General features: G+C 37.2%; 1 protein-coding gene across 4 annotated transcripts; it reads right to left on the reverse strand.

Moving 5' to 3' along the window:
* Positions 1-3,090: 3,090 nt before the first annotated feature.
* LOC122288981 lies at positions 3,091-10,736 on the reverse strand. Of its 4 annotated transcripts, none has more exons than XM_043095829.1 (6): positions 10,578-10,736; positions 10,319-10,444; positions 9,144-9,605; positions 7,195-8,362; positions 5,647-6,709; positions 3,091-5,574 (listed from the first exon to the last, which is right to left on the reverse strand). In XM_043095829.1, exons 3-6 carry the CDS (start codon positions 9,308-9,310, stop codon positions 3,662-3,664), a joined length of 4,311 nt encoding a protein of 1,436 aa, XP_042951763.1. In that variant the 5' UTR covers positions 9,311-9,605; positions 10,319-10,444; positions 10,578-10,736; the 3' UTR covers positions 3,091-3,661. The 4 variants fall into 4 exon arrangements, with proteins under 4 accessions (XP_042951763.1, XP_042951764.1, XP_042951761.1 ...); XM_043095830.1 differs by having other exon boundaries at positions 3,091-3,871; positions 3,950-6,709; XM_043095827.1 differs by having other exon boundaries at positions 3,091-6,709; positions 10,578-10,735.
* Between the last annotated feature and the right edge of the window lie 3,075 nt (positions 10,737-13,811).

The following is a 13,811-nucleotide window of genomic DNA, read 5'->3' on the forward strand; positions in this document are numbered from 1 at the left end:
AAAATTATTTATAAGTTATAAATGAGTCAGTAGTGTATCATTACCCCTCCAATTTTCTTCTTTTCCCTCCTTCTCGCGCAACAAATTTTACAGGAGAAGAGTTGCCATTGTCATGCCCTGCCTTGATCAAGGTTTATATATATATAAACAAAACCTATTCAAATTTACAAGCCTTATTGCTTGGTTCAAAAGAGTGAAAAAACTGTCATATTTTCCAAATACTTCTTGGATCGGAAGTAGATTTGCTTTATTAAGCTAGTCTAAAAGCAAATTTGCTTTATCACCCTCATTTTTTTTCTCATTTTCTCACCAACCAAATGGCGTCCACAGTACCTATTATTTCTGTTTTTGCCATTTTTTTTATTTTTCTCACCTACCATATGGTGTCCAGATTTGCTAGTCTAAAAAACATATCAAATAAGTACAAAATAAAACAGAAGGGGGTGGGGGAAGGGAGAGGGAGAGCGAAAGACAGATCAAAGGGGCATGCGGCTGCAAAGTGGAGTTTGTTGAATCATCTATGTGGCAGCTCTTGATTGGTAGGTGTAAAAATAGAGTATACACCTGACCGGCTCGGAGCTTCACCCCACAAGATATTTTCTTGGATTATTCTATAGAGTCATTGCTTGATGATGATAAATGCAGTATTCCAAGAAGCAACAACAGATTCCTACTCAATTTTACATCTTTTGGTGCAGGAAACACATGGCTTAATGAAGATGTGTAAGGTTTGTAATGTCCAACATGTTCATAGACTAGGTAACGAGATTGCTCATTGCTTAGCTCTCAACAAGGTAACGAGATTGCTCATTGTTTGGCATGTAGATGAAGTAGCTATGTGGGAGGCAGTTACTCCTATGTCTATCTCTCAACAAGAAGACTTCATTAGAAATAAACAAAATATTTTAAGTGCATGAAATAAAATTATACATATTCTACAAAAGATACTAACTTAGAGAGGTGGGTCTTTTTCGCTATGAAATTCCAACAAATATTGTGGGATTTTGATCAAGGGTGTGTTACCTAACATATTGTTAGTTGTTGTCTATTGTGCAATAAAATGCGCGTACCGATTTTGAGAACAAGATGTTTTTGACATTGTCCATTCCTCAAAGTCTCATAGTAGAAAGAGTGTGTCACTGATGATACCCTCTATAATCCAATCCATATTCTGATGTGGATGTTTCAAGGCTTTTATGACTTTTTGTGAATCTCTCTCTATGATAATCTTTTTTTTATCTATGTTGAGTATGCCTCTAGGACTCTGATGCTAGCTGCCTTAGCTTCTCCTTGGTGTGGATTGCAACTGGGTGAGAATTTAGTTACCACAAACTGAATTGATCCATTGGGTGCTCTTCGTATTACTGCTGAGATGCTGCCACAAGGTCTTATTGCCACATCAAATGTGATTAAGAAAAGGTTTTGTGATGAAAGGAGCCTTTCAGGAAATTTGTTCAGAGTTTTCTAGTCCCATGCCTTATTGTGATATTTGAATGTGTTGAGAACTTGTCTTGCATAGAGGTCTATGGGATTGGATTTGGATTCATGTATAGTTCTTTTTCTACAGTGCCACAAAGTGTCCATTGCAATTATTGCATACAGTTGGAGGTTGTGAGAGTCTGACCTTGTGATGTTTAGTTGTTTAAAGGATCTAGCAATGATAGAATCCAGCTTATGATATCATTCTCTCCCGCAATAGAAATGTCTAGTGGCCATGGTGACTGCCTCCATAGAATTCTGGAATAAGGGCACTTGAAGAAAATATGAGAAGTACTGAAGTAGTTTCTTCATCTGTATTGCAAAGGGGGCAAAGGGTTTGATTTTCATTGAGATTTATACAAATCTTAAGCAAAGATCTGGTGGGTAGAATATTGTTTAACACTTTCCACAGAAAAAGCTTTAGCCTATCTTGAATTTTCAAGGACTACACCTTCTTCCCAGGTTGTTGAGGAATGCAGTGATTGTGATGTGCAATCAAACAACTAACTAGAAGATTGTCTCACTGATTAAAAAAAACATCCATATTCTAAAAAGACTAACCATGCAATCAAACATTCAACTACTTGTAGTTGGCAACATATATTTTATTGTACATGATATTTTACATATCTTCTAATTTTTATTCTATATATATGAATTCTTACACAAGATCATTTGGTTCCCCTATATCAAATCGGAGTCGATGCGAAAGTCGCCCAGCTTCAATACGGATTTTAGTATTAGACACACATATATGCTTGTTCCATTTTCTTAGAATAGAGCGAGGTCGAGGTTTAAGACAAGCTGGCAATGACCCACAAATCCACAATGACCCATGCATTGCATCCTTCAGATCGGTTCTGAGCATGGACAGGGTCGCATAGTTTTTCTTCGCATTGTAAGAACTAAGTCATTGGAGATAGAGAAACAAAAAAATAACTGAAGAGAATTGAAAAACTGAAATTGAACGAGCGAGTAAAAACTACAGAAACTCCTACCTAATTCTGGGTTATCATGCCTTGGCAGTTGGCACTTGGTATACCCCACAAGCTAGGCTAGCTATAAGATTCGCTGCTACACGTACAATATAACGGTGGGGTCGCTCTTTAAATAAATAAATAAAAACTAGTTGTGACGGACCATGGCAGTCCATTGTGACCGTACGTGTATCTGCATGTGCATGCGTTTATCGCTCCCGAATTTTTCTTCTTGGAGTACACCGGACCTTACAAATGTGAGCGTTGTACCCACCAAAACAACCTGAGAGAGATGAAAATTACCGTGAATATTGACACTATATATAAAGCCAATGAGATCGGTATCCTTCCTCACAAACTTCGTATATATTTAGGTTTGTCACGATCGAGTAACTACAAAGGTTAACTTTGATATTCGATCGGCTCTATGCATAGTTGATCTCAAGTACAAAGGGACCTTTTGGCGGTCGCTCCAAATTAGACAGGTAGTTATATATATATATATATATATATATATATGTATTGTTTCTATAATAGTCTTGCTTTCTAACTCTATTTAAATCTGGCCGCTTTTTATTTGGAGCGGATACAAGGGAAAGATCAATCACAATTTGGTTTGGTCAGCCACTATATCTAGCAGGAAAAAGTAACCAGATGTAGACATTCAACACAATGTCACAATTGATTGTGAAGACCTTGCATAGAGGTCTAGCTATAAAATTAGAAGGTTAAAACACATGAGAAAGGCAGCTGGAACTGACAAAATTTAACCCCCCCACCACAAAAAAAGAAGAAATAGCAGAGAGAGAATATTTCTCAAAGGGTCGCCCAACGTACGTCCATTGACTGTGAGCAAAAGTTCCTTGTCAACTATTATTCATAGATTGCAGATTGCTTTCTGGTCGATGGGTAGCTTGAAGAGTGCCCGAGGAGAGAAGCCTCATAAGCTGCGTAATTTGTGGACCATCACTCTGGTATGCTCAAATATATATATATATATATATATATATATACCACACCAGCTCAAGCAGATATTTCCACAGCTAAACTTGTGTTTAGGTTCTCTTTTTTATCAACTGCCATCGTTTTTGTCATCTCCGGATGTTTCTGCCAATCAGTAGCAGTTCGAGATTTCATTATGGGTTTGAAGAAAAACCTGATTTGCGATCAGAAACAAATGGCCCATCCCAAAAAAAAATCGTCAACTAGGTCAAGCTTGGAGAATTATACAGTGCAGATCTCAGATGACCTGTTGAGGATGATGCAGCGAAAAAAGGGCTCTGCTGCAGCACGCTAGAACCTTCCGAAGTACAACTCCACCTAGCAGAACTTGCATTAGCTCCTCGGGAGGGGATTGCATGAAAGCTGGCTTTGGGCACCGCTGGTAATTCACCGAGTAGAGAATGGTCCTGTGACTGATAATAAGATAAAGAATTCACATCTCTTGAGTTGTAGTCTGAAATCATTGGAATCGGTATGCCAGATGAAACTACCTTGCTTTCCCTCAACCCTGCAGAGTACTTTGTGACATCAGTGGTCAAGTTGGCTTCACTAGCTGCTATGTCATCAACCATGATAATTTCTCTATTAGCATTGACAGCAGAACGAGCACTCATCTGTTGGTAGTCAGGCATTGTTAAGCATTTCTGCATATTATATGTGGGTGCATAAATTGGTCTATTCTTGGACTTATTCTGTTCAGCTGGCACATGGTAGTGACCTTTATACTCACGAGACTCCATTAAAGCAATAAAACCACCATCCTGGGGCTGGTCTGGAAATAAGCCTGCTGGTCCTCTTTCAGCCAATTGTGGTGGCTTGGTAGTGCGCCTTCTAAAACTATTTGACAACCTTCCATCAAAACAAGGCCCCACTAATTCATGTGAATCTTGGCCTATTTGTGAGACCATATGATGATTGGAGCAGTGGGCCTGATTTTGGATATTTACAGGAGAGACTTCAGAAAATGTTGGAAACCTTGGAGTTGATGAGTTGAGCTGGTTGGGATGTGGTTCAGCCTGCACTAGTGGCATTGATGCATCTTCATCTTTGTTGACTACCATCAAATTCTTCCCCATCAGCCTTAGAATGGGATTAGAAGCAGATGGACTAGCAGAATCACAATTACCATGACCAGGAAACTTCACTCCAGCATCGGGGGAACACTTAAAAGAAATGGGACCTGCAGGGGACTTTATGATGGGGGGAGCGACCTTTTCAGATTTTGAACTTAGGCAACTATTCAGAGAGAATATTTCTGGCATCACGTCAGAATTGCCCGGTCTTGTGTTCAGATTACAACCCATTTGCTTTCCTAAAGTAGGCAATGTCACTGAAGCTATGGCCCTTCGCTTCAATAGTTGTGATTCTTGATAATTCAGTGCAAAACCCTGAGAAGTTCTCTCCTTCCTTTGGCAACAGCATGGTTCATCACTTTTGAAACTGAGAGGACCCTTTTCAATAGAGGTCTTATTAATTTTAGAGTTCTCCCCATCAAAAGTAATCTTTTCTACTGCTGGGGTAGTCATCTGTGGAACTATAGAAACACTTTCTGCTGAAGGCCGGATGCTAGCAACAGAGAAGCCTGAGCTCATCTTCTCTTGAACTGATTGAGTTCCTACAGATGAAAATGGTTCAGAATAGTTCTGATCATATCCAGTCACTGTGGAATTAGAGAGAGTTGATGCTGCAGAAATAGGAGAATCTGATGAATCCTGATCAATGAAATCATGCTGATCTAGAGAAGATTGAACCCGGCTTGTGGTTAATGATGAGTTCCCTTGAAGATCTTCTGATCCCATACCCCGAGGACTTGGCAAAAATGATCCTGGTGGCCCTGGAATTGGTATTGGATCTACCTCTGCAAAGAAGTTTGCCTGCCCAACATCAAAATCCACTTCTTCCACAACATGAACATGTTTCCCAATAAAGCCATGGCCCTCTTTATCAGCACTATATATGTCTTTTCCATAAAAAAGAGTTGGCTTACTTGGACCGCTCGGCGTTTCATCTCCACATAAAGGCCCTTGACAATCTTCAACAGATTGTAAAGAGTTGGATTGGTTGTCAGTAAAATTCTCCAGCTTGTGTTGTAGGTCAAGATCTACAGATTCAAAAAGATTTGTATAACCATCCTGAACAACTTCTTTGGGGGCTGGTTCCGTGAAAATATCTTCCTCAGGAATCCAAATCTCTTTTTTATCAGACCTTGAGCCATAAACTTTGTGCATAAAATCATCAACTCTAACAGAAGAGTCCATATGTTCACCCTCACCATGTCCATAACATTGAGGAGCTAACTGTGAACTCTTCAAAGCCATAGCTTCCTGCCTCTGAGATATACTTATTGAGTCTCTATCTTGCTTGAGTTTTAGCGCAGTGCTACTGCCAAACGAAAGTTCTCTAGATATCTCTTCTCTTCCAGAATGCTTGTCAATTAGATTGTGCATCAAATCATGTTGCTTGCCGGCTTCAGAATACCAGGCCGCTACTTTTTCACCTATTTCTGCAGTTAAATGCACTCGAGAAGTCCTGAAAGCTGAACACTTCTTGATCGCATCCGGGCTGGATTCAGTCACAGATGATCTGCCTTTAACAGCCAATACATTCTCCCTTGAAGAAGAGAATCCTATGGTTTTCGATGTTAAGGAATGATGACTCATATATGAATATGTGCTAGGAAATAGAGGAATATCAGAACTATGACTTGGCCCTGCAGCAATATCATCCAGCTCGCTTCTCAACAAAGATACATAATTTCCAGTAGACTTTGGAGATTTTAATATACAACCATCACAAACTGAATCGCTGTCTTTGGTTAACTGATTCATTTGTCTCTTCATTAATGGAAGGGAACTCTTAACCCCGCCACTGGTACTGGATCCAAACAAGGGACTTCCCAATCTCTTTCTCCCAGGGGATCGCTCCCTCTTGTCACTAGCTCGGGCTTCACAAAAGGAATTCTTCATTCTCTCACCTTTTTCAGAAGAATAAATTGGGTTCTGAGACAATTTTGCAAGTTTCGAGACCTGACTTCTCTCCATGAGAGAATTACCATAACAGAAATGATCACTCTCACTCGGTAGTTGATGGTCGTCTTTTCTCTTTACCTTTTTTGCAACTCCAGTTCTTTTGGAGCATACCCAACGTCTTAAATTTCCAGAATCACTGGACTTGACTTGCTTCTTTATTGGACATTTCTTCTTCTTGCACCTTTCTTCCACTCCATGATAAACTCCTTGAACCCTATAAATCTGTTTAATAACAACATATCAGAACCAGAAACAGTAGAATGATAAGGCTACCAATACAGCACCCAAAAGATGTTTAAAAAAATTCGTAATAAAAATGGCAGATGGATTGAAAGAATTGGATACTTAAAAGTGTAGCTTTAGAGAAGGAAATGTTTAAAGTTATTCAATGCTCTAGCAATCAGTCCATGCCCAGGACCAAAATGAAATTACCCACAAAAGAAACCAGTACCAAGATTATTGATCCAAGAATATTGGGAACAATGTAATTAACACCGTCTTTACTGTGTTATATTGCATGCAAAGCTTTTCATGGCATCAAAATATACATGTAAATCACCTGGTGAGAGGCATGCTCAAATTTGTTGGTACATTCTGGAAAGATATTTATCTTAGTCTCTAAAGTTAATGAAAGCAGTCAATGAAGCCATGTAAAAGTAAAAAGAAAGTGAGAAAAAACACATGCAAAGAAAGCAGGTGCGAAGTACCTGAGAAGAATGGGCCTTGTGAGAAAGAATTTTTTTGCTTTGAGGAGCGAGTTTGAGGTACTTGTGATGTTTGGGTGCACAGCACTTTTTCTTTTTGGTTGAAAAGGATTTACTTCCTTTACCTCCTTTTGAAGGTTTCCTTGCTCCAAGATCCTTCGCCACTTGAGATGCTGATGGTCCACCGTCAAACTTAGATAAAATCCTCAGTTTGGTGCCACTGGCATCAATATAAACGGTACCCACATCACCAGTATCCGCAGTGTTAACAGGCAACATTCTTTGCTTGTTCCCTTCAGCAGGCATCTCAGACTTGTCATTATCCTGTGTAGGCAAGCGTGAAACTGTGGCCCAGCTCGTACCATTTCTTCTATCAAGCTCTTCTAAAGTGCACCTTGCTGCCATAGCATAGATATCCACCATTAATCTCATCTTCCTGGGCTTAATTCTATGCTTTGTTAATTTAGAATCAGCCATCCACTTGGGAGTTGATTCCATAGAAAGACACTGATCAATATGAGCATTCAAGGTGGTGTTTGAAGACGATGAAAAAGTTTTGCAAACAGGGCATATCTTTGAAGCCATTGTTAATTCTGTCATACTGATACAGTTTGAAGAGATATCTTCAGTTGAGCTACGATCGGAGTTGGCACAGAACTTCACCACCAATCTGCACTTCTTACTGGAGGGTCGGGTTGGGCTTTCAGCCTTGAGAGCAGGACCTGCAGCTGCAACTTCGACTGAGTCTTCAGGTAAGGTATCAGCGTCTATGGATGGGCTAGACAGCCTATTGGTGGGAAGTGACTCTATATCAGATCGAGAAAGACTTGTTATTGTGGATGGGAAATCACAATCTCCTTCAGACCTACATGAAGTTGTCTCTATGCATGCTTTTGCTGGCTTCCGATTCAATTGAGCATTTATGGACAAGTCTAATATAGCATGATCATCAGACCCAGACGGCTCTCCATCAAAATAACTCAAGTTCTTATCCTCAAATGCGCTACTTTGAACCGTACATCTCTGAAAGCATTTGTTCTTCACTTTATCAAGAGGCTGAAAAGGTGGCAACACATCCTTCACTCCATGTTTCAAGCAAAGATGAAGACTTTTAGAAGAAAAAGGCCAATTCGTCTTGATATCCTTGCTTCGGGTAATAAAAACATAATCTCTGCAATGCAACCGTTAGATTATGTTAATTATAGTGACTCGTAATAAATTTAATCCAAATCTCGCCAACTAGAAATGAAAGGTATATACAATATGTGTGTGTAATTCGGACTAGAGTCACTAGACCCTTATATTGTATGTTGACTCAAGGATATTGTATGTTGACTCAAGGATGCGAATCAACGACCATACGAACAGTGGAGCAACGGCCAAGAAAAACCCAAGTGACAAAGGAGATTCGATGATCTTGTGAACATAGGAAAAGTGATCTGAAGTGTGCAGCATGATATGCCCGGAACAAGTACAGATTGCAAGTGGGCTAGCAACAATTATCCCGGGGGCAGCTCTGGGAAGATTATCGTAGGGAAAGAGACATGAAATCACCAGCAGCATCAAGCAGGAAAAGCAACTAAAAAAATAAACAACTATATTCGAATTAGAGTGTTACACAGACGAATAGGTTAGTCTAGAGATGGCCCATGAAGAAGCGTGATCGTCCGGTCTAATTAAAAGCCGTGAACAAGCTCTTTAGCCAAAGCAAAGCAAGATCCATCAGAGATCAAAATAGAGACAATACGGCTATTATCTAAAGCCTGAACAAGTTAATTGTGTTCGACTGATCCACAAGAAACTTGTAACTCTGGATCTGACTCAACAAACTCTTAGTCTTAAGATGCGAAAACTTTTGAGATCACCACCACCAGAGGAAAAGAAGCAGTTAGAGAGAGCACTGAAAAGTGAAAACAAATTCACAGAGAGAGAGAGAGAGAGAGAGAGAGAACCTTATGGAGAATCTGGGAAGTGGGTTTTCACCAAATGGGGCTGGCTTGGACAGATCTACCTCTGGCAAGGGAAGGTAATGAGAAGCCCCCTCATCACTACCAGTTTTCAGCTGGGAAACATCGCAAGGGCATGAGGGATCTGGTGGAGAGTTTTCAATGGATAACATCTGATGAAAAGCTTCTCTCGTCTTGCGCTGTATTTCCTACAGTCACAAGCTCTATTACTACCTCTACCACTGGGCCTTATCTTTAACTTAGACTTCAGCATATATAACAACAACAGGCCTTTCACTTCTTTTCTCTTTTTTTCTTTTTTTTTCTTTATTTTTTTTCACTTTCTCACTCTCTCCCTACTCTGCAAACCCCACCACAAAGCCACCACCACAAAGCGCAGCAGCAATACGAGCTGCGATTAAGTGTTAAATCGAACAACAGCACTAGCTAGAATCTTCGTCCATCTGCCTGCAAGGGAAATAATAGAAAGCATGAGATCATAGAAGAAGAACCAGAAGACAAGGCAAGCCGTAAGGTTCCAGACCCGCTAGATCGTTATTTTATGTGATGGTGGAGTCCTTCCATCTAAATGTTCGGGCATTTTTCCGATCTTGTTTATACTGTAGTCTCGATGGAAAAATTATTGAAAAAACACACACACACACCCACACAAGAAACTACATAAAAAATCTCTATTCCTAAACGCACGTCAACGGAGACCGGAGACCCAAGGATCGAGCAAAAAACAGAATTAGAAATCACAAAGCGAAGACTATAACTCAACCCCAAAGTCAGCGAGTGTTATTTTATGTGGTAATGACTCGGAAAGAAATAGTCCTAAATCGAGGCTTTAGACTCCACGATCCAAGGCATACTTGAAGAATCATGTAAAATTGTTTATGCGAAAGATCATATGACAGGAAGTGAGAGATTTAAGAGTTTAATCAAAGAAAGTATCCGGAGAAGAGAGCAAACACAGCGATCGTTGGAGACCAAAAGCAAGAAATAGAGCACAAACTCTAAATCAGGAGCAGCAAAGAGAGATAGTAATCATATCCAGAAGGAGGAGGTCTGATGGTCGAGAGAAAGTAAAAAGCAAGCCCAAATCTTTGGTCGTCCTAGCGTGTATACCATGTAACAAAATCCAGTGTAAAACCAAGGCCGAAAGACCAGATTCATACTCGTTTTTTCTCCAAGGAAATCAAAAGCGATTGCTGGGTAAGTCCGTCAAAGTATTGAAGATACTACGGAATCGTGGACAGAGATCGAGATCATGAAATTACAAGGAGCTTTGGTATGCATTCAAGCTGAAAAAAGAAGCAGAAACCCAGAAAGTAAATCCAGAAGCAAATAGCACGAAACCAGTTGAGAAGTAAGACAAGAATTGAGAAACAGAATAAAGAAGATAAGAAATCCAGAGCAGATTATATGCAAACAAACCTCGTGCTTTTGAAGCTGTTAATGTGTGTGGGATGTGGTTAGGACAGAAAATAGGAGAGAAATGAAGTCAGAAAGACTCTCTATCTATACTGATAAACGACAAAAGATGAGAGAGAACAGCACCACCCACTCACGCATCAAGAGGGCTGAAAGCATCAGGTTCTCTCTCACTCCATCAAAAGCAGATTTGTACTTTTTTTTTTTTTTTATACAAATAAAAAAGAATTCTATTAAAGCAAATAACAAATACAACTGTAACGATTAGAAAAAAAAATCTATTATACATCTATTTTATTTATTTGTTAAATCTGTAATGTATGAATTATTAGTACAATTTCTTTTTTAATTTTATAAAAAAAATTAAATATAGTGTGTGATGATGGATCTTAATAAAATCACAATACATTATTAAAAAATAATCGAAAGTACATGTTTTTGAAAATGACCCGTCGAGGTAGTCTGTTGTTCCTTTAGACAGATGGTGATCACTTCCCAGTAGTCACCATGTGTTACTTATTTTGCATTTTTACATAAAATAACTAACAATATAAGTTAAATTAAACTCTTCCTTAAGTTATATAAAATCAATGTAAAACACATATTAGCTAAAATGATCTGTATATTTAATATGCACTATTCATTAACGTAAGTTTTGTTATTATTTTTTCCTTATATATATATTTTTTATTTTTCTCACATTTACACTTTTATTTATAAAACATAATTTTTTTTAATATTGTAATAATGCTTTATCTTAATTGAAAAATACTCATGATAAAGATTTGGTAAAACATGAAAAAAAGATAAGAAGTTTAAAAAAAACAAGGATAATAAACTTTTTTCTATTTTTATGTTCTTTTTAATTCTTTATTAAGCTATTAATGTCATTTTGGCAAGAGTCAATCATATTAATATATGATGAATCTTGAAAGATCTAAAAATATTACAAATTTAATATTCGTTAGAGAAAAATTAATAAAAAAATATACAAATTATAAATAATGATAATAAATAAGTTAATATATAGTCTATTGTAAAAATTGTTAGATAAAATAGAAAAAAAAAATGAGTTTTTATTAATTATTTTAAATAAAAATAAGTATTATTATTAGTCCATCTGATACTTACCACTCTATCGATCTCTTGACGTGGCATTACCATGTAGTGCCACATGGTTTATTAAAAATAAAAACACAAACAAAAAAATGGTAGAGAGAACTTAAAATTTTTAATTTTTATCTTTTATGATTTTAGACGTCTTTTTTATTTGAATATACTTTTTATTTTATTTTATTTTTAATAAAAAAAAAAAAGACTATCTCAAGTGTAAAGTTCAAAGGGCCAAATATCATTATTCATTAAAAATTTTGACTACCTAGGTAGTCTAAAGTTAGGAGTGCGGTAGATATAGGAACTGTATGAGACATAATTGATTTATTTTTATTTTTTGTTTTTTTTCTCTCTCTTTTAATATATATATATATATATATATATATTAGACTGTAACATAATTGAGGTAGTCATTATAATCAGGCGTTTGAAGCTACAGATAGAAGATTATGGATAGGCGTAGATCTTATGTTTTTTAATTCTATCAAAAAAAAAAAAAGGAACTATGTTTAAAAATTATTTTATTTTAATAAAATGACAAGAAGAAAACAAAAAGCCGAGAAATTACCAAAACATGACTGATAATCCAATCAGCATCCCACCAGAATAAGCTAAACTTAATAAATAAATAAAAAGGAAAATCATATGTCTACCTAGAAGTTCTAGCGATGATGTCTACCAAATTGGGGTTTATTTATTTATTTAATGGTTAAAGAATTATTTTTAATAAATTCGTGAATTTTTTAAAAAATATTTTTAAAAAATGTATAAAATAATAAGTACAATTTGCACAGTTGGTAGAAAATCTTGATAAAAAGTCTTGGTGGATGTAGCAGCGTCCTAAAAAAAATAGGTGATGTTAAACCCACCGAGAATTCTCACCAAAGAGCGAAAATTTCTTTTTTTTTTTTTTGGATTTTGTTTTTAAAACATTTTTAAACCCCTTAAACATTTTTTTTAAATTCACAAAATCATTAAAAAAAATTTTAACTAGTAAATAAATAAAAAATAATAATCGGTGAGAATCCTCGTAACCATTCTCGGTGAGAGTAACATCTAAAACAAAAGAAAAAAAGGTTACATGTTTTGAGAATATCTATGCTCACGTGAGCGGCATGTTTAATTGCTTTGTGCTATTAAGCACAAAATTTTACGTCCCATATGTAAATATGATTAAATTTTTTTATAATTAACTATTTTGTGAAAGTCTTGATAAAAAAAAAAAAAAAAAAAAAAAAAAATTATGAAAACTGGCCAGCAGCAATACATCTCCAAATCAACTTGTTCTCCTTTAGATATGAGTCTCCTCTAGGCCTTCTCTAAGGAGAATGCAGATGTAGAGTGATAGTCCTAACTTGCTAAGAGAGAGGGTGTATTCCCTAGTTCGCTGCGTTGTGGGTTGAAAGGGACGGATGACCTGGAGGATAAGCAGGAACAATTAAAACTTACGGAGGAGGAGAATTCTGTAATCGATCTAGGAACATAATTCTTGAGGCAGGTGATAGAAGAGGGTGAAAGAAGCCTTGTAGGGAAGTTGCAGTCAGATTGAAAGATAAGCAAAGATGTAATTCGATCAACCATGGCTAAGATTTGGAGGGTGGGGGATGCATTCGTGTTCCAAGAAATAAGTTATAATATGTTTGTGATTCCATTTGAGAGTCGAAAAAAGATAAGTATAGAGTGTGGGGAGGGAGGCCCTGGTTGTTTGATAATCACTTGCTAGTCCTGAAGTTTTTTGACGGTTTTACTCCTCCTCAGAAGATGAAGTTTGATAGTGTGGTGTTTTGGGTACAAATAAATAACTTATCTCTAGCCTATATGACTCGAGAGATTGGATACCAAATAGGCACAACAATGAGGATTGTGGAAGAAGTGGATTCCCGTGAAGATGGTATTGGATGGGGGTAATTGTTTGAGAGTAAAAATTGAAATAGATTTGCAGAAAACAATAGCTTGTGGTAGAACAACAAACTTGATGGGAAATAAGATTTGGGTGCCAGTGAAATATAAGAAGCTGTTGAAATTGTGTTTCAAATGTGGAAGGATAATGCATGGAGCAAGCGGATGTAGCAGTGTGGGGGATAAGCTAGCAGAGGATAAAGGGCGTAATCTTCAGTATGGATC

The sequence above is a fragment of the Carya illinoinensis genome, chromosome 12 (assembly GCF_018687715.1).
Source record: "Carya illinoinensis cultivar Pawnee chromosome 12, C.illinoinensisPawnee_v1, whole genome shotgun sequence".
Lineage (NCBI taxonomy): Eukaryota > Viridiplantae > Streptophyta > Magnoliopsida > Fagales > Juglandaceae > Carya > Carya illinoinensis.

Excerpts from the sequence above, each read along its gene's own strand:
- LOC122288981 (XM_043095827.1), bottom strand. The coding sequence starts at position 9,310 with ATGTTATCCATTGAAAACTCTCCACCAGATCCCTCATGCCCTTGCGAT. Across the intron at positions 8,363-9,143 it reads CTTCCCAGATTCTCCATAAG|AGATTATGTTTTTATTACCC; the intron begins GTTCTCTCTCTC and ends GTTGCATTGCAG. Across the intron at positions 6,710-7,194 it reads ACAAGGCCCATTCTTCTCAG|ATTTATAGGGTTCAAGGAGT; the intron begins GTACTTCGCACC and ends GTTATTAAACAG.